This window comes from Botryllus schlosseri, chromosome 10 (assembly GCF_051294905.1).
Source record: "Botryllus schlosseri isolate E-star chromosome 10, Bs_hap1, whole genome shotgun sequence".
In the NCBI taxonomy this organism is placed as follows: Eukaryota; Metazoa; Chordata; class Ascidiacea; order Stolidobranchia; family Styelidae; genus Botryllus; species Botryllus schlosseri.
This window is the reverse complement of record NC_137245.1, coordinates 27,213,598-27,234,779: the sequence shown is the minus strand read 5'-3', so window position 1 is coordinate 27,234,779 and position 21,182 is coordinate 27,213,598. Positions and strand designations below refer to the sequence as shown.

At 39.1% G+C, this 21,182-nt stretch overlaps 1 protein-coding gene and 1 long non-coding RNA gene across 2 annotated transcripts; both read left to right on the top strand.

The window, feature by feature from the left end:
• Window positions 1–1,004: 1,004 nt before the first annotated feature.
• Window positions 1,005–5,372, top strand: LOC145447749 (uncharacterized). Its single transcript, XM_080326009.1, has 4 exons — window positions 1,005–2,404; window positions 2,912–3,072; window positions 3,221–3,427; window positions 4,866–5,372. The coding sequence occupies exons 1-4, from the start codon at window positions 2,194–2,196 to the stop codon at window positions 5,019–5,021; spliced, it is 735 nt and encodes a 244-aa protein (XP_080182135.1). The 5' UTR covers window positions 1,005–2,193; the 3' UTR covers window positions 5,022–5,372.
• Window positions 5,373–17,565: 12,193 nt separating this feature from the next.
• Window positions 17,566–19,643, top strand: LOC145448260 (uncharacterized). The gene is made up of 3 exons (XR_013917848.1): window positions 17,566–18,523; window positions 19,013–19,178; window positions 19,253–19,643. It is a non-coding gene; the product is annotated as an uncharacterized LOC145448260 (long non-coding RNA).
• The last annotated feature ends 1,539 nt before the right edge of the window (window positions 19,644–21,182 follow it).

Sequence of the window (21,182 nt, the reverse complement as noted above, 5' to 3'; positions counted from 1 at the left end):
CACTTTGTGACATGTTATGAGTTGATTATGTTTTCAGAAATATGTTATTTCCAGTATAGTTAGTAGCTTTGTACTATGTGTTTGGTATGCTGCGATACGGCCAATCAAGGTTTGCAGCCTTCCGAAGTGGAAACTAGTATCGAAACTACAATTCTCGTTATTAAATTAACTTTCAGAAGCGTGGAGCACATATTTTAACTACTCGAAAAATTGCATTTTAATACTCGACTCGAATCATATTAATTAGTACTCGATTCAGATTCGAGAACTCGAATCAGTCTGCCCATAAGCCCTAGTAATATATCTAACAGTTGATTTAAAGAGCTTCTTGGAGGTGCAGAACATCTATATTTAATTGATTGACACATTGATATTGAAATAAATCCTATTGAATAGTATATTCATATTGAAATGAGCCCGAATATTTTCGGCTGACACTCGTCAGGGGTAATCGTCAGCAACTAATAGAGAATTCAAAAGAACTGACGAGTGTCAGACGAAAATATTCGGGTTCATTTCAATATGAATATCCCATTCAATTGTATTTTGAAATTCTGTACCTCCAAGAAGCTGTTCAAATAAATGCTAATATTTATGGCTGGCACTCGTCAGGAGTAATCGTCAGCAATGAGTAGAGAATTGGAAAGAACATACAGTGGTGATTTTATACCCAAAATTGATTTAAAGAACTTCTTGGAGGTACAAAACATCAATATACAATTGAATATGTTGCCACTCAACAATGCTCTTTTCAGTTCTCTACTAGTTGATGACGATTACCCCTGACGAGTGTCAGCCGAAAATATTCGGGTATATTTCAGTATATATTATTCAAAAGTTGATTTGCAAAAGTTTCCAAGCATCGAGAATGCAACCGTATGCTTTGTGAGTATATGGCTGAAAATTCATGTAGTTATCTGTAATTATATATTTAAAAACACTTGTTACTATGGTCTTGACCCTAGCGTCTGTGTCAACGTTGCAAAGTTTCTGTCACAATGAATCAGAAGGCCACCTTTCCCACCAAATCTGGCGTTATGTAAGACGTCGAGATGAGTAGTTGAGAGATTACACTGTTGCTGAATTTTGGCTTACCGTTCGGATTTTGTTGCGTTGATTACGATGTTTACGCGATAAAGATCAAATTATTTGAAGATCGTGTCGATTTCGCGATAGATGAGACGGAGATAATAATTTGAAAAAGGGCGTAATATGGAGTGAACAAGCTCAAAAAAATTGTCATAATTCGTGGTATTGTAACAAATTGTATTTTAACGATGTTCCGTTGGGTGTAATTTCACGGAAATGTTAACTCATCCTGGTACATGTCTTCTTACGGTGACCAGTTTAAGTTCCCGCAGTGATTAAGATGGCATATGCTTGAAGAAGTTACTCTGCAATGCAGCGGCGTTAACAACGCCGGATTATAAGACGTTTTCCGGGATAATCTGCGATTTACTCGGATTTAATGCATAATTTTCGAGTACAGAATTAATTATTTGAGTGTACCTGTAAAAAAGAATACTTACAGCATGGTGTGGATTAATCCATTCTAAAATAATCAATCTAAAAGCCACGGGATTCAGGAGGCATACCAGCAGCCTGTCCTATCACCAAAGTTACCTGTGTTACATTATATACGAAACACCAAACTTAATTATTGGTTGCGTCCATGATATACCGTTGTGTAGCTACATCTCGACATGATTCCAAGGTGGCAGTGATTACGTATCCGCATTACGCACAGTCGACGTGGCGTAGCACACGGGGAAATAAAGGGTTCCTAAAAGACACACTGGGTAATTGTAATGGACATCAGGAAAGAATCAATTATGTCATATGTCCTCACGATAGTGACGGAGAAAAACATCATAAGATTGCTTAAAACAACAACATCTCAGGACACGAGTCAGTTTAGATAACCCTTGATGTCCGTAATAATCATGTACAACAGTAATTGCAGGGAGCTGTATGGTCGACAGGTGGATCGTTGGCTCTCTTCAAATTTTTAGAGTCACAATTTGCGGTTCATTTGAGGCTTGTCGCTGAGGTGAGGAAGAACGAATTCAGGTTGCGTAACTTCGAGCTAATCGAAGAAAAAAGCGCACAGTCGGAAAAAGTATTTAAATCAGCATAATTTTTCGATAGCCAGATTAATTCAACTCTCATCGGGCCGGGTTGTAGTTTAGTATTATGGAAATAAATGCGTGCGACGCAAGTCGTTGTGAATGGAAGCCGAGATCAGGTTCAAAAGTATATACGAGAGACGTGTGTCGAAATAGCCTAAACCGGCTGCTGCTGAACGCAGCCTCAATATGCGCGGATTGTAGGAGTCTCATAAAGCGGGGAGGAAAGTATTTCACCAAGCGCAGTCACTTCAAAATAAACGGATTATTTATACTTGGTAAGTGAGTATATACGAGCCAAAAATATCGGTAGCTTTTTGTTAATATATAGTCAAAAAATTTGTTCAACTATTATTACCAATCGAAACCACCACATGGTCTTTCCAAACTATACTGGTACAAGCATTATGAAGTATCCAAAGTTTTACTTTGACACGTTATCAAAAGTGCTCCAATACTATCACTATCGACGTTCTAATGGCATAAGACTGAAACAGTTAACCGAATAACTCACTTGAACTTGACCCCCTCCCCCCCCCCGAATATCACTTGAAAATTAAGTCACTAATTTTACTAATAGACTATTGGAGGTATACTGAAATTCAGCATACAGTTCGATAATATATTGGCACAGGTACAGACGAAAATATTCGGGCTTATTTCAAAATGGATATATTATTCAATTGTATATTAGACCTTGGTTAGCCGCGTATATATGTAGAAAAAAGAAGTCCGTCAGCAGACGCATGTTTTTTACTTTTTCGTTAACTATAACTTTCTTTTAGCGGGAATTTTTCTACTTCTTCAATGTTCTCCGTGTATCGGTTCACCGCGATATCGGAACGTACATACAAACATGAACGATCGGTCTACAAGGCGAATAAGACGGTGTGATCCTCGGATAGGACAAATTTCAGTTTTTTTTCAAACGTCTTACTCATTCGCGGTAAGTTCGCACATAAATTTCTATTAGCCATACGATTGCTATATATAGAATTTCATACCGACATACTATGCACCACATGTGTGATTACAACGGTATCTAGATAGCCAACGTGTCACAGCACATACTGACCACAAATATTATTTTTCAGACACAATACGCGCCCAAGTCACATTCGAGACGACACACACCGCGGCGTTTTCCTGAGAATCACGGCCCCGGGTACGTGCATATTCGCAGCCGTTTAATTAGGATATGGTGTCGCATGGAGTTGCTTGGGGACAAAAAAATATTCGATGATAAAACGGACGATATACATAAGGCCATCGAAGGCTCCATCAATTTGATACAAGCGAAGGTATGAATATTTTACTTGAAAATGATTATGAACAGTTGATTTGGGATGATAGTGCTGTAATGTTGCCATGTCAAAGTACAGTTTCTTGTAGTAGGCTTTACTGGCAGTTATGTATTCATTCTACAAGCTCATTCGAAAATTCAGTGGAGTTTGATGCGTCGATTTGTCGAAATATTAAGTCTAACGTAGTGCATCATACACTTTTTCCTCCAGCGTACGTTTTTAGTTGACGCCCCATATATTATACGGGCTGGGGGGGCAGGGGTCGAAGTTGGTATGAGTCTGTTGGGTCCCGTCCACCTTGGGCTTGAAACGAGTCAAACTACAACTAGAAAAAACAACTATTCAAAATATGTATTATATAGTTATCAATCTAAATGTAGCACCTCAATTCCTCCTTTTCGATGCTGTGAAGTTGCATTGAATTTTGTATATCGTTGCTATGTGCGAATAGTAAATTGACTGAAATTGTGGTGTAAAGCTTGTGAGTATTATCCTATTGAATTGAATTTGGGAAGAATAGAAGCAATATTACATCCAGCTGTCAACTTCAATATACATTAGAAGTTGCAATATGCATAGAGGGGTGGTGCAAGACTTAGTAAGCCGTACAAGGCTATTTCTGTACCTTCCTTGTCTAGCGGCATATGCACGCATGGTATGCATATGCGCAGATCGTGTGTATGTTTATCATGAGTCGGTGTATATGCCGCAAAAACATTAAAGACAAAAATACACTACGTCCCATTCCTTGTGAGTAAAAACATGGAACCGAAGCATTCTAAATCAGAGACGATGAGGCAACGTAGTAACAATTTCCCATTACAACAACAAAATGCAAGGATAACAATTTATCCTGTTAGCTCGAAAGCTTAAAACTGGGGTTGTACTGGGATTGGAATAGACTCTCACACTTAAACAGGATATAAAGGGTCCCTTTTGGATTCGAAGATGCCGTGTGCCGTAAGACTATATATGTTTATGCGTAAATCAAAACAATGTCGCTTTTAAACCCAAATATAGTGCAATGAAACTGTTTTAAAGGGGACAACGGGGCCTTAAATAAGGCGCATGAACCACGAGTTCCAAAACTTAATAACTTTGTCAAGCAACATCGCGACCCACCAAGATATGCATCGTATTTCCCGAAACATCTAGAGCTGTGACGATTTTGGTCAAAATTGAATATGCAATGATAACTATATTGAAATACCGTTACAACATCTTTCTTCCGGGCCTCCATACCGCCCCAAATGCCCCCGTAGCGATCTTGAGTATATCCGCCCGCATCAAAATCAAAATCGCTCCTAGCGCCCAAGTGTAAGAAACACTGGTATACTATAAAACTCAAGTGTATAGGCTAGCCGTTTGTTCTGCTACAGTATCACAACAAACCAATGTAACTACCACCCAGTAAAGTTTTGAACATCGATTTCAGATGAATTCTTTGGGTATCGTGTACGATCTGAAAGATTGCAGCCGCGTGTCGAAGCTGGAATCGAACCCATTACGACACCACATCGTCAACGAACTCTACGAGATGCGACAGGGATTTCTTAACATTTGCAAAACCAACATGATACAAGCGCGATAATCGATACGCACTTGTCGCTTATCCCAAATCCCCACTGATTGACGACGTTCAAGTACCTGCGAGTAGTTTCGTTAATAGTAGCTCTATCCGCTACTACGAAACCCGCACCATATTATGTGACAGCTACTGCGGATTATACCTAATTAATTGTTATCAGCGCGTTTCGGAGAGTTGCAATATTATAGGATCCCGATCTCTCGGACGATCAGTGTTATTTCGTGACTGTTACCTATCATCACTAGTTACTACTAGCTTTAATATATTCTCTTTCAAAAGAGGCTTAACGTATTTATTTAATTTTTATCGCCGCGTATCGTACTGTATTTCGTATAAATATTTACTATCAACGTGCATTCTCGTGGCGACAGTCTTAAGGGAGCGTGAGGCCGTGAGAGATTGGTTTTGACGTAATCGGACGAATTGCCAAAGACACAGTAAATATCAGGATTGCCTACTGCAAGGTATATTCGAGAGACATCTAACGGAATATTTGAACAATACTAGACAATTCTACTTGTCTAATGACATTAATTAGAGCGTAACATCGGTAATTTTATTCCAATTTAATTTGTTAAACGCTTCTGTGGTCTAATTTCAATTCTATTCTAATTTACGGTTTTCCTGAAAATCCAATCTTGGTGTACAGCTATTTGTCCTTCTCGTGTTTATGAGAATACCTCAGATTTGATATGAAGTGAACTTGATTTTTATTGTATTTTTTTCCAAGTCGGAATTGAAAGCAATTTTCAAGTTTTTGCAAATGCGGTAATTCGAAAAAAATGTAGCTATGATGAGAATTATTATCAAATTTGGAAACGCTGAAAACATTCTAGTTGTCCAGCTTTGAAGTTCCATTTGTTTTTGGAGATGGAGAGATTTCCACGAATAATATTTCCTCATCACCAATAGATCGATGTAAGGACAGGTATATCTAGATACGATATTCCTGAGTTATGCGATTGGATGCGAAGAGCAATGGTACAGAGATATCAATAAATATTATGCAGCGGAGGTCCAAGAAACGTTGCCACTCGGCCCTTTCGAAATTGCAAGATATACAATGATACTACAATCGCGAGCTATTTCACGCGGTTCCTATGACTATTTCCTGCAAACATACCTCAAACATTTCACTTTTCAGTGTATAAAGTGTAAGAAGTATGTAGGTTTTCTCAAAATCTGTGCAAGTAGAAATGATAGTAGTCTAAAAATTGACCGCTTGAGTAGGCAGTCAAGTAGGCATTGCGAAATCTACTTGAGTACTCCGAAAATGTTGAATTGACAAATCATATAACGGGCTTAAGAACTGTGACTTTCAGAATGACTTTCGCCTTTATGACGACACGCGTTCTGTAAGTATATATAGCTCATCGAATCATTTTCATACGTAAGACATGACATCATCAGCGTCACGATATAAAAGCACCGCGTTAGCTGATTAAAATGTCAATAATATAAATACCAAAGGTGTCGAAATGTTCTGTTGTTTATGATTTGTGAGCATTTTGCTGATCGTGATGAAATGTTATTTTTTGTAATGCCGTTTTTGTACACCATCATTGACCGTGGTTCAAAATGCCAGCATGTACTAAGCACTAAATAATTTTGAATGAATAACATTAGTCCAAGATAGAGTTTAGTATTCATTGGAGTTAATCATGTAGAATCAGATTGGATGCTGAAATATTTACTCAAATGCACTTGCAGTTGCATTCTTCAAGAAGCATTCCTCGCACACAATTAATTTTCCCTCGCGTGTGTTAGCAGTGATTCTCAACCTTTTTGACCTCGCGGACCGGTAAAATTTCAAAACATATCTTGCGGACCGGTAAACTTTCAAAAACTAAAATTCACCCTAAATTCAATCATGACAGCTTAAATGTAATACTGGAAACTCCATTTCATGACGGCTTTTTGATACTTGACGCGTGATTCTATTGAATTTTCTGCAAGGCGAAATTTGCGAAGTCCTGGTCAATTCAAGTAACTTACTTGTGATTGTTCGCTGTCCTTTGAAAGAAATAAGACTTTGCTGTTTGCTATAGGCTCTATTTTACCGCAATGAGTTGATTTATTAAAGTTTGTTGAGAAGTCTCCGTAGCTTTCACATAACACTTATACGAAACGAGCTGCAGGCTACTTTTTGACAATTTGGTATAGCACTTGTACCATTGTGACTAGGGTTGCATTTAAAACAAAAAATCAAATCATGACAAACACGTCTAAGACAAGGCTCTTGATTTAAACATGTTTTTTATTGTGTTTTTTTAAACATGTCATCACGAGTATTCAATTGTGACGTCATAGTGGGTTGTCATTGACAATTGAAAATATTGGGTAGATATAGCTCCTTTGACGAAATATATGTACTATTGCTGTTGAACCGACTATTTTGAGGATTGCAACCATCCCATATCGATATACGTCGGCTATATCGGGTGGTAATTGTCCGTAGGCTCATACAACATGTTTTTTGGAAAGTATTTACACAAATATGGCATAATTTACAACTTAAAAAAACACAATTTTTTAAGGCCTTCGTTTAAAACACTGTTCTTGTTTTAAATTCAACTCTACATATGACGCAAAACTCAAACGGCCAGAACAGACATTTCATTGCCACATCGAAGAATAGTAAAGTTACCACATCATTCGTATTTTGTCTATCAGTAAAGCTAATTCGTCTATCGGAAACTGCTAAAATTGAAGAAATTGGTAGGCTATATTATCAATGCGAGGCATTCGATATCACCCACGCAGAGTTGTGAAAAGTGGATTCAACATCATCTGAACTCGAAACTGATCAGTGAACACAGTGACTTGAACTCGGGCTCGAGTCACAACATTATGACTCGGAGTCGGCAGTCTGCTCCCCGACTTGAACCCGGTGGTGAATTGAAAATGATCCGCATGACTCGAGAGTCAAAACTATAAAAGTGAGGTTGATTTGTGAATTCGGAAACTTGTGACTTGGCCACAACCTGGCCTACACAGCTTTCCGTTACTGCAATGAAGGTATTGAATTCGCGTCGTTTGCTACTGCTATTTCGTAACATTTGATGTTATATTAAGAGGCAGACGTCAAGTGAGTATATTGAGACCACAAGGCGTCTGTTGGAATGATATATAGATGTACATTTGTACAACTCTATAAAGATACCACAATCGTATTCAGCACACGCGCAACCTGACATTCGTACCTCGTTTGATCTTAACTGATAGCTTCCACGCGTCTCTTGGAATTGCGGCCAAATTATCGCGCATTGTTCGCAAAATCTGATACGTGAGCCGCCGATGATGAAGATTTATCGGGCCGAGACTTATAAACGAACACGATAATCCCCTTCTTATGTAACAAAAATAAACATGAGGCGTAATACCACAAGAAATGCGAAGTTTTACGTCACTATTTCGGTAACGATGAATCAAACCGTCTGTAACAATAAATAGAGTAATTGTCGGTAGTAACGCGACTTTAATCCGACATGGACATAAGAATATATCGGAATATCGAGTGATGTCACTACATTATAACTTGGATAAGTCATGAAATTGTCAGTTATCTTTTTGAGAAAGGGTACATCCAGCCCTGCCGAGAATATATCTGCTGATGCCCAGATCAGTTTGATTAAAAAGGAGTGGCAAAAATTAACCTTTCCGTGTAGGCCGTGGTTCTCAAACTGCTGTGCGCGCGAGTTTACCGGGTGGTATGCGACGGATTTTTCTGCAATCGCAAAATCCCTGCTACTATTTATCACCACTAATTCAATAGAGTTAGAAATGCATTCTGTCAGAGTTGGAAAACTATAAAAATTTCCAGCTTTTCCAAACTAGATCAGAATTAAAATTCGCAAAAACTTGGAAATGGAGATAAAATCCGAAATGAAAGAAATGCAACAGGATCGAGTTCGAACCAAAGTTTATTCTCGTAAGCACAAGAATGGCAAATGTATGTACAGCAACAAGCCTGACTCGTTTCGCACCACACCGTTATCCTGAAGCATTTTCAGGAAAACCAGAAATTAGATTGGAAGACGAGAGCACAGAAACACTTTACAAATTGGACTTAAATTTACCGGCATTTCCGTCTGATTACAGTAGAATTAGAACCCAGGATTCTGCAGCTACCAATTTACGAAGTGTATGCTGCAACATTGCCATAATAAATACTTGTTTTTGAAATATGTTTTCTCTGTCATGCAAGCTCCGTGTTGTCGTCCGCTAATGTTTTGGAGCGGGTTTCATTTCGGATTGTCGTGCTTTACTCGTTCAAGTAATCGTTTAGACCAGTGTTGTTTGCGCGTGCGTACGGCATTACCTTGTTCCGAGTGTAATTTGTGTATTTCTATTTAATTACTGCTCGATGTAATCATCATTATCAGTCGCGTTTTCTTTCTCTATATATTCAATTGGTAGACCTGTTTTTGTTGGTTACTTTGCTGTAAGGACGGTTGAAGATTTGCGGTCAAGCATCGTTATAAATCCTACGTTTACTCTGCCCCTGCCTACTTCGTGTCATTATATATTCAATCATTGTAGTAAAGGGCTGTGTTTGATTTATACCGGCGTTACCGACCGTCAAGATTAGACAGGCTTCTGCGCCTATAGTCGCCACACGATCATTTCGCGTGCCTCGCAGAAACAAGTGTTTCTCAAACTGGGGGGGGGGGGCGTGAAGACATCTAAAGAGGGCGCGAAGCCGCCTAAGATAAATGAAGTTTCTTCTAATGTGTGCTGAAAGTTCCGAGAAAAAACAACGTCGAGAATTCAAATTATGCAATGATTTTAAATGTCATATTTGCGACGTATACCATCGATACACCAACGCTATAGATTGTGACTGATACCGGACCTTGCACCGATCATAATATGCCCCTGAATTCAGAGTAACCGGTGAATGCGTGTAGGTGTTAGCTGATGCTTTTATGGCCTGTCTGTAAAGCATCTGTGCAGAGCGCGTAGTAAGGCACAATGTTATGGAGACATAAAATATTTCCATATAAGGTCATGCCATACGCCATGTGTCACTTGCCATTTGGATCATAGAAATGAGGATTCGAATCAAAGTGGCTGAGAACGGGGCCGTATGGCGAGGTGCGGTCGAGTCAAGCCCAAGTCAGGAAATAGAAGATATTAGAAACCACAATCATTAAAATATGTGTACTGGCTACCATTGCACAAGATTGTTTTTGACAAATTATTAAACTGACTACTTTAACCGCGCTGCGCGATTCACCTCCAGCTGATATTTGCATTTCTCCGGATTTCATATTTGAGAGGTCTCTCAACAGTTATAACCTGAAATGCCATCAAACTATGTGCGTTGGGATTGCAATCATTCTTGTAGCTCTTTCAACAGTTTTGACGTGGTGATAAGGGGGTCGCAAAAAAGTTTGAGAACTACAATTTCAGGCAGGCATGGACAACTGCATAATTCTCGTCATCTATAGTTAGACTTATTAGGGAGAAATGCCTGTGGTCCAATTTTAATCTAATTTGTGGTGTTCTGGCTTGATATGAACAGAACTTGATCTTGTTGTTTTTCTTCGAACTCGAAATAATGTTCAATTCTCAAGTTTTGGCGAATTCAGTAATTGTAACTCTAATCTAATTTACAATTAAATAGTATATTCATATTGAAATGAACCCGAATATTTTCGGCTGACACTCGTCAGGGGTAATCGTCAGCAACTAGTAGAGAATTGGAAAGAACATTGTATATCAACAATCGTATCACAAAATATGACGTCACCAGCATGAAATTTCGAATGAGAGAGCGTTCAATGTACTATTTTTAGGTGGTACACGAACTCCTTTTGTTGACAGAGTATTGGTTGGTGTATTTTGAGGGTTCGTGTACCACCTAAAAATAGTACATTGAACGCTCTCTCATTCGAAATTTCATGCTGGTGACGTCATATTTTGTGATACGATTGTTGATATACAATGTTCTTTCCAATTCTCTACTAGTTGCTGACGATTACCCCTGACGAGTGTCAGCCGAAAATATTCGGGTTCATTTCAATATGAATATACTATTTAATTGTATATTGAAGTTCTGTACCTCCAAGAAGCTCTTCTAATCTAATTTGTAAAATCTGACAATATTCTAGTTGTCCGATTCTGCTTTCAGATGTAGAACCTGCGTAAGAACTATCACAGTGATACGTAAGTTTTCAAAATGAATGAAATCAAGTTATCTCAAATTTTAATAATAATATAGTACATAATAATCAATAATCGTTGAGTTATATTTTCATCAGAACAAGTCAGACACAATGTACAATGCGATAAGACGCAATGCGATGTAATAAACAGATAGGACGATGCCGAACGACGCGCAATTGCGAACTGACATCCACCTCGGCCTAGAGTGCCCGGCGTCACAGTTCTTTTCGATATTGATCTTTTTGAAGCCGCTGCCCTTTCCAGTTCTTTCCATTTGTTGTGATTTCTTTCTCTCGTCGGGTCTTTTTCTCGGCTTGTTTTTTGTCGCCGTAAGAACGGTGACGGTGGGGAAGAGGAGCCCAGATAAACGTCAGACGAGAATCGTAAACCGGGACCGCCCGATTAGTAGGCGCTTATCGTCACCACCACGCTATCTCCAACGCCGTTCTCCCATTTCAAGTCGTCAAATATTATCAGTTTGTGTCGTTCCGTGCACGGTTGTGTGCATTTTGAGTAGACCTCGCCAGACTTACTTCCGCGCCATTTCTAAACTACTAAGAATCCAAGACTATGTGGCTAACTGGTTATTTATAAAAGCCAATGAAAATACTACTAGCTACAAGTAGCGTTGAATCGTGTAGGAGAAATTTATTAACCGTAAATTTCGCCGACGATGCAAAGAAGGGACATTTGTTCTTTCAGTAAAACACGACTTTTAATCAATAACGGAATAAACATATGGAAAACGGAAATAAATTCAAATTAATTAAAAACTGGTATTGCTGACAAACTTGGACAAAAAGAAATTTTTCATCTTTTCTAAATTAGATTACTATAGCTACATAGTTTCGTTCCAAATGAGATTCGCATTAGGATTGTTGAATTCGCGAAAACCTGGAAATTTATTCAAGTTCAATTCGTATCAAATCATAGCTCATAAGCATGAGGATGGCAATTGTCTGAACGAACAGTCAGCTTGGGTCCTTTCGTTCTCTACGGTTCTCCTGTTGTAGCATTTACATCAAAACCATAGATTAGATCAAATTAAAATTAGAGCATAGAAAGATTTCGCAAATTAGATTAGAATCTGATTATCGGTATTTAGATCTAATTAGTATATAACTAAAATAATCTAGTAGTCCAAGTCAGTCTGATCTAGAATATCTGATGACTTTAGAATTGACTTGAGAATTTATATCTGAGCCAAGTCAAATTAGGACAGTGACTCGATTACTGTCAAGTTATTCGAAAAATAGGGCTCGACTCATTCTAACACTATGACACACACCTGTATTTGAAGTCAGTCAGTCTGAATCGATAGTAGGCATGTAAATTGTAAATGAAGATAAGTGAAGCGATGAGATCGGGAATACGATGCGCTGTACGATATCTAGCACATGCAGCAGCTTGCGAGACACATGATACACCATATTTAGCAGCGTAACAATATCGAATTTCAATAGATTGAAAAAAGACCTACTTAATCACCTCTTGTCGTTATATTAACACTGTCGTCCTAACTTGCTCATACATTGCTTCATTGATCATTTGCTACCATGTTTTACTTTTTCTTTTTTATTTTCCTTTATAAACGAACATTTTTTACAACCAGACTGTATAGAGTCAAGTATGCCTGTTTGATGCGGGTGTGATCAGACTAGTTGACCTTCACGGTCGTATCGATCATTCTTATCTGATACCGAATACGGTACATGCATATTTTCTGCACCACCATCATTGCCGTCTGTTTTTGTATTTTGGTTGGACGTAAATAAAGATTCTCTTTCTCTCTCTCTCTCTCGCACGGCAAACGGGTTGACCACTACTTTACAAGGGATGTAAATCAAATGAACTTGTATTTTGTGAACAGCTGGTTATATATAGATACGCATGAGTGCTTCTCTCGTTGCCCTCGATCTTCTCTGAATGTCAGACTCGGACGACTAGAAAATTTTAGTTTTTCATATTAAATTATAATTGGAATTATTGAATTTCGCACGACGCAGTCTGCTGTGGTATTTTCAGAAGACCAGAAATGATAGATTAAAATTAAAATTAGAGCATAGAAAAAGTTGACAAATTAGATTACCGGCATTTCTCTGTAATTAGTCTAGCTAATTAAACAACTAGAATTATTTAGTTGTCCATGTCCATTTCAGATCGGCGCTGCGTCGCTGTCGTCAATTAGTAGTAATTACTAATCAGCCGCAATGATGAAACCGTAATGCAAACGAGAGAGTGTGGGTGTTCGATTGAGCGTGTATTTCATCGTTTATTTTGGATATCAGTGTCCGTAGAACTTTCGTTATCGAAGGGTTAGTAGGGTTACCATATTTTAGAAATCTGAAAGGGGACACTTTTTCAAAATTTTCAGACTTGCAAAACCGGAGGAAAATCCTCAAAAAAGTAAACGTTTTCCTCATCGTGAGCGGTTGACTAAAAAAAAAGTTAACTTTCCGGCCCAGCTCCTGAAATACCTGGCGGGGCGTTACTTCAATGCTGATTTACTTTGAGTCGATTTCGCCATATATTTAACCAAAATTCTCAAATAAGAGGACAAAATCTCAAAAAAGAGGACATTTGGGCGTCATTCGAGGACGCTTTCCTAAAAGTCAAAACGTATGGTAACCCTACCTTATAGTAAGGATTACCATATGTTGAGGTCCGGAAATGGGGACGCTTTTACAAATAACAAAATTTGAAATATCGGACGAGAAAACGGGTTTCTTGAAAATCATTACGGAAAATGCAGTTCTGTTGACTAAAAAAAGGTCATTTCCAAATGGCCCGCTCGAATGTCCAGATTTCATATTTCCCGTCATTTATGCCGTGCCAAAATACCAAAGATAGTTTATTTTTGGCAATCTTGGCGCATCGTCATTAATTCATATTTGTAAACTCGACTCAATCATGTATAACGCTGCAGAAAACCATTGAAACATGATTTTCACAAAAACAAGAAGACTAAAATAAATATTTACTGCAAAGCAGCGTGACTCCTGCAATTCAGTTTCAGATACCAGTTCAGTAATGCGAGAAGGTTTCACCTTGGAAAGTGAATTGCAATGACATGCTGGCAACTATACTGGAGATAGAATCGGCATTTCAATTTCGAATCCCAACCACCTGTGCGTACGTAACTGCAACGGCGTACCACAGAATCATGCATGCCTGGTGTGTGTCTTTACCTGTGCCGAAAACCCCGGACCGAATCGGCGAAACATGGTAAATATAATCAATAAATAATATTCAGATTACATTTTCATCTGAACAAGACACACACGATATACAATGCGATAAGACACAATGCGATGCAATTAACAAATAGGAGTAGGGTTGCATTTAAAACAAAATCAAATTAAAACAAAAATGTTTAAAACAAGGCCCTAATTTAAAACATGTTTTTTATTGTTTTTTATTTAAGCCATTACGTCATGAATATTCAATTGTGACGTCATAATGAATTGCCATTGACAATTGAAAATATAGGGAAAATATAGTTCCTTTGACGAAATATCTGTGCTATCAATGTTGAACCGACTATTTTGAGGGTTTTAACCATCCCATATCGATATACGTCGGCTATATCGGGTGGTAATTGTCCGTAGGCTCATGCAACATGTTTTTTGGAAAGTATTTACACAATTAAGGCATAATTTTACAACTTAGAAAAAAACATTTTGTTTTTAAAGGCCTTTATTTAGAACATTATTAAAAACATATTTTTAACGAAGTGTTTTAAAACACCGTTTGTTTTAAATGCAACCCTACTTCCAGTTGTCCTGTCAGCTTCGTCAATCGCTTTCAATTTCCCTAGCTTTCATTTGGCAATAAGAATGTTAGTTGGATAGACTTGCGTAGCATCTTTCAAATCATCAATAATCTCAGTCTTCAAGTCGCTATCTTCCATTAGATTAATTTTGTCATCTATACGTAGGATTTCAAATTCGTCATGGACATCTCGAGCGATTTCACGAACACCTCAATTTCTTCGACAGAGTTGGAAGTCGTGTACTTGAGCTCGAGTGCCTGCAATATTTCGAAAATATCTTCATTCATTCGCTTAAATCGCTTACCGATGACACTGGGCAAATCGGAGTCCCCGTTAGAGCTTATGGCTTTGTCCGCTTCCTGACGTATTGCTTTGAGCTGAAGAATGAATCTTTTCTCTGCTGCTTCCTGCTGCATGAGCATTTGAGCAACCTTCTCTCCGCTTCCTGTTGCTGAATGAGGGACCTTTCCTTTGCTGCCTCCTGCTGTTGCTTCATCAGTGTACATCATCATAAAGTCGTTGGACTTATCGGTCTGAATAGAAAATGGATCGGGCGAAGACCCGGTTGGATCTAGCAACGGTGATGGTGTGGTTTGTGTTCTAGATTTCTACAAATTGTCGGGCTTACACTCACGAGATGTCTTCAGTCTTTCCGATAGCGCGGCCTTGTTTCCAGTAGTTGGCAATTCGAGTGCAGCAAGTTCGATGACCATCTCTTCAACGGTCACCTTGGCAAGTGGCTTGAACGAAGGAGCTAATCAAACTTTCTCGTCGGTCGGAGACTGTTACAGCGGCATGCTGATACTAATAGTTTGTCTTCAAAGAATAGGGCAGTTAATGGTCATTGCTGAAATGGTGCAATCGAAAGCCCAATGACCAAGGAACAAAGCGAATCTCCGTTAAATAGTACGGACTGGATTACTTTGACTTGCTTCTAATCGAAACAAGCGTTGTAAATTGCAGCCGTTATAAATTGTTTCTGCGCGGCACGCGAAATGATCATGTGGCGACTATAGGCGCAGAAACCTGTCTAATCTTGACGGTCGGCAACGCCGGTATAAATCAAACACAGCCTTTTACTAAAATGATTGAATATATAATGACACAAAGTAGGCAAGGCCAGAGTAAACGTAGGATTTATACCAGGGCCGGCCAACCCGTGGCCCGCGGGCCAAATTTGGCCCGCGAGAAGGTTTTGAGTGGCCCGCGAGGTAATTTTCGAAATTAGCAATATCAAAAATGGGTTGCCCATATTGTGAACTTGGAAGACTAACCAAAAATTTGAATAGTCTGGCCGCAACACTTGGTATTTGACGACTAAAATATCAGTTCTTACGCATTGGCAGATCTATGGGCCAGTCGCGTTTTGGTAGATCTCCGTACATCACAAGAAAGCAGAATATTCTGCGGTAAATTTGTCTAAAGTAAAAATTTTCTTCACGCTGATGTCACTCGATTTCTTGCTTTTAATATATTGGCTCACCCCCCGCTGGAAATGAAAGAACGCATGATGTACCAGATCGAGTGTAACTATATTCGCAATTACGAGAGAAATTGTCGTCCAACATGCGACCTTACGTTTGCGCTCGCAGAAAGACCGTCGACGATGAAACCTATAGGCACAAAATGATTGACGCATGTTGGCCGAAGCTTTCGATGCCGATATGTCCAGGCGCCGAATAGTCAAATCCTTGCGAACTTTGCCCAGCGATATACAGCAGACCCGCAATATACTCAAGTAATAATATTATTGACCTATAAACTTTGAAAAATTTTCGCGCTTCGCGCGGCTAGTGGCCCGCGCGCTGGTTCGTCAATTGAATGTGGCCCTTTGGCCAAAAAGGTTGGCCACCCCTGATTTATACCAATGCTTGACCGCAAATCTTCAACAGTCCCCCCGTCCTTACAGCAAAGTAACCAAAAGAACTGGTCTACCAATTGAATATACAGAGAAAGAAACGCGACTGATGATGATGGTTACACCGACCAGTAATTAAATAGAAATACACAAATTACACACGAAACAAGGTAATGCCGTACGCACGCGCAACAGTTTCATTGCGATGTAAAGGCTAATTCACACATGCACGGTTCCCGGCCACGATTTTTGCCGTAGCGCACAAGTACAACACACGCGCGTCCACGTCGTCCAAATATCATATGATCGACCGAAAAGATCATCGCTCCATCAAATATGCCGGACCTGATGTGTGGAACAGTATTCCGCCGGCCATCCGACAGTCGACGAGCATGTCCACATTCAAGTCGAAATACAAGCAATTACTACTAAATAAATACAGTCCATCCTCAAGATTACCGGACCACGACTGACCTATCGATCTCGCTTCCCATGACATGCCGCCCTATTTCTTGTCGCTTTCTTTTTCTATACTGTATTCTTTACTTTCATTCAGGGTGCATGCCTCCTCTTTACTACGCCTAGGCCAAGGTGGGTGTCCGATTCAATTGACAAATCCAAGTCGCTTCGACATCTTCCTGTCTATTCATTGTATCGCATTTTTGTGGTGTATTGAACTGATAAAATTGCTAATAAACCAATGATGATGATGATGACGGTTTTCCATCGTACGGTCGTACGGCCGACTTGCCGTGGAAATGTTCACACATGCACGATTCGTTCACGGCGGCTGTCGCCACGGCTATCGCACGGTTGATTTCTTCGCTTTTTTGCTGCCGTACGGAAAGTTGGATCAAACGAACTTTCCGTGGCTATCGTTGCTGCCGTGAGCTCAGTCGAAAGTGTGGTCCTATGGATTTAGCAGCTTGTCGAGATGAATGTATTGAATAATTATCGAAGGAGAGTGCTTCTATGTTGTGTTCAGGGTGTATATTGGTTGTACGAAGAAAATGTGATATGAGAAGGTGAGTTTACCGGTAGGATGTGTAGATACGTACCAGACGGCATGCCGGTATGATGGTACTGCCATGCAGTAATCTGCACTCTGCAGTAGTAATCAGTCGTTTTGTTATGTATGCTCGCCAGTTGTGGTTATTCTATATTACTATGCGATGATTGTTTTGCGTCTGGCAACGATATTGCGATCAGGCTGACTCAGTTGCACGTGTTTCTACAGCAGTCTGTTTTCTGCATACCTGATAAATCACTGCTGGTGATCACAGGGCTGCCTGCTATTCACTTATTCTAGTTCAATGTGTGCGTCTGATTGAAGGACTGCTACAAGTCATTTCATAACCTTGTTATCCTTGTATATACGAAGTTGATGTTAATATTTGCATTTGACATTTTAACCTAGAATTCCATGTCCTGTGTTGTGATTATCATGTAGCAAATGAGTACCTATAGTTAGTTGATAGAAGCTGGTAATTCATTCCTGCAACACTATTTCATTTTATCAACTAAATGAGTTCAGATTCATATTATATTTATGCATGCATTTTTACTACATAATGGTGTCTTTTCAATCTTACTACATCTGTTTACAGAAATTGTACTCTATAATCCTTTCCACTAGTAAAAAATCAGGCAGTTGTTGATGCCAGCCTACATCAACATCAATTGCTGATGTACTGCAAACATCTGGTATGTCCATTTCCATTCATTTCTAATATTCATTCTAGTATTGCTGCTGTAATTTCATTCGTTGGGGCAAGTGAAAACTCCATGGTCGACTTCGAGGAGCAATTTTTGGGAAAGGGGGAAACATATTCATTTACTCCTAGTTCAAATGCTGCATTTGCACAAGATAGGACGTCATACTAGCAGAAAATGTTTCTCGCATCCAATGCAGAGAATAGGTCGTGATAAAGTATAAATTTTTAGCTTCTTTGTTGACCATACTCATCTGTGTATCACTGTTGCCAACCTGCAGATATTGAAAAAGTTCACTACTCTGATAGTTTGATTACTGCAGCAGAATAAGTTGAAGCAATGATTGGTTAAAGTGACAACATCAGATATTGTGAATTGTGGTGAATCTTTGCATGAAGTGAAATTCCTTATGGCATATTAAATTTCAAAGGCATTGTTGCTGTAAAATAAGCTTTCAAATGTTTTAATATTGGGATCTAGAAACCACTGCCAGAGACAAATGATGTGAAACCAGCTGATGTGTAAACTAGCACTGCTACGTCATCTCTTGCATCCACCAACAACGCGTCATTGAACTCTACAATTGGCAGACAATTAGGATACCAGGGAAGAGCGAAGATACTATGATGACAGACATTTGATGCAGGTAGGTGAAGCTGTGATGTATGACTTGTCACGCTATGCATGTAACATATAAAATATAAATTATATCTTATTCAGGGTGGGATGATGAAGTTTCTACAGAAGAGCACTGACCAGTTTCCTGCACCCTGGACTAATATGATCAATGATCATTTTGCGAACTTTATGGCGGCACAGTTGTGAGTCAACGGAGGCTGTGTGTGCCGCTGCAATAATGAAGGACATTATGCAAACTTTTCCAAGTTTATGATCACAAGAACCAGTTGAAAACTAGCACTGTTATTTCATGCATACTGTTTTGTCTATTATGATTATTACTGCATTGATTTAATTGGTACCATTGTATTGCATATTATTCTTGTTTCTTTCTTCAAATGTATGCATTCTCTATTTGCAAATGTTGCTTTCAAGTGTAATCATTTCATTTTATTGTTCATGATTTCTTTGCATAACATGATTGAAAATTCAATTCTGTATTGTAAGGCACACTTGATTTCTTGGAATGATCAGGAATATGTGAATATTTATCCAAGGTGGTCAGAATATTCAGCGTTGCTACTCATACAAAAGTATTGCTGTAAAGTTTTACTCGCCTTCAAGTAGAATAAGCAATTTCAGAGAGATGTGGAAACTACTTCCAAGTGTAGGAAATGAAGAAATGAAAGGTGATCAAGTAGTTCTAAATAGTAGATGTGGTTGATGGCTCGAATAGTTTCAGCAGAGGTGGTCACTTTTAAATTGCAGGGTTCATCTTTGGGACTATCGCAAACTCACCTGTGACACTACAAATAGGTGCAAATATTCCAAAGTGCAAAAAGTAGGTTAGCTATGTTGTTGCGTGGAAGTGATATAAAACACAACCTAGACAAAACTTATTAGTACTACTTACTAACCACCTGGGCTTTATATAGGCCTGTCATATTTCAATATGTTGAAAAGAGGCATAGCAAACCGGAATGGAATCAAGGTGTACCGCTTGCAACCGTGGTTGATCGACCGCGGCAGTGTGAATATACGTCCGGTTGGTCGTCGCACGGCTACCGTACAGTGATCGCGAATCGTGAATGTGTGAATTGAGTCTTGCGATACGTGCGTTACGCGCGAATTTACCGTGCGAACCGGGTATGTGTGAATTCGCCTTAATACATAGTGCTATTGATAGGGCAACAATCGGTGCAGCAGATCAATTCGTTCCTCACTTTGCGTTGTTTCACTGCGTCTGTCAATAGATAACTAACCTAGTTATCTATAGTCTGTCCTTCGCCCCACCTTTAGAAATATAAATTTGAACAATTAATACGAAAATTGAGGTATTGTTCGTGTAGGAATGTTACGAATTATTCATGAATATCAGTAGAAAATACCGAGTCATTGAAGGTTTCCATAATCTCGATTCTCATATTTCATAACTGCATTCTGTAGTGCCTGATGAGAAGTAGGATTGTGGAAAGCAACGAGCATGTACCCAGTACATATATACTCCAATAAGTGCTCGTTTCTATGGACAGAATGAGAGAAATTACTGATCCCGTGGAAAAATACATTATATTCAGAGAATATGTGGCGTCGCTGTCAGTGTAGTATACTACGGGAATGGTGTAATGGACCACACTTCCCGTCGCATGGGAGAATCCCAGCAGAAGCGCAATTACGAATGGCATGTACAACGTTGTAAAAGTGGGGATCCATGTCAACATCAGTACAAGGGCAATGCAATCAGTTATGGACCTGGCGATGGAAAGTTGCCAAAGTGATAAAAATTTACTTAGTCCCGTAACTACTAGAGACATTAGGCATGACACGAAATCAACGATGGCAATGACACGGTGCACATTTCGAACACCCAAAGTGCACGCAACGTACGATCGAACGTAGGAGGACCGAAAAAATCCGAGAAATATCCCATACCACAGAGCATTCAGCGACGTGAAGAAATTCATTGGATTCATCATTACAGCATGAACTGAAATGATTGATTTTTTTAGAGTGTCACAAAAGTTTCCCCTCT

Coding starts and splice junctions, on each gene's coding strand:
- LOC145447749 (XM_080326009.1), top strand. CDS start 2,194: ATGGAAATAAATGCGTGCGACGCAAGTCGTTGTGAATGGAAGCCGAGA. Junction 2,405..2,911: donor AAACGGATTATTTATACTTG/GTAAGTGAGTAT, acceptor ACTTTCTTTTAG/CGGGAATTTTTCTACTTCTT. Junction 3,073..3,220: donor AAACGTCTTACTCATTCGCG/GTAAGTTCGCAC, acceptor ATTATTTTTCAG/ACACAATACGCGCCCAAGTC.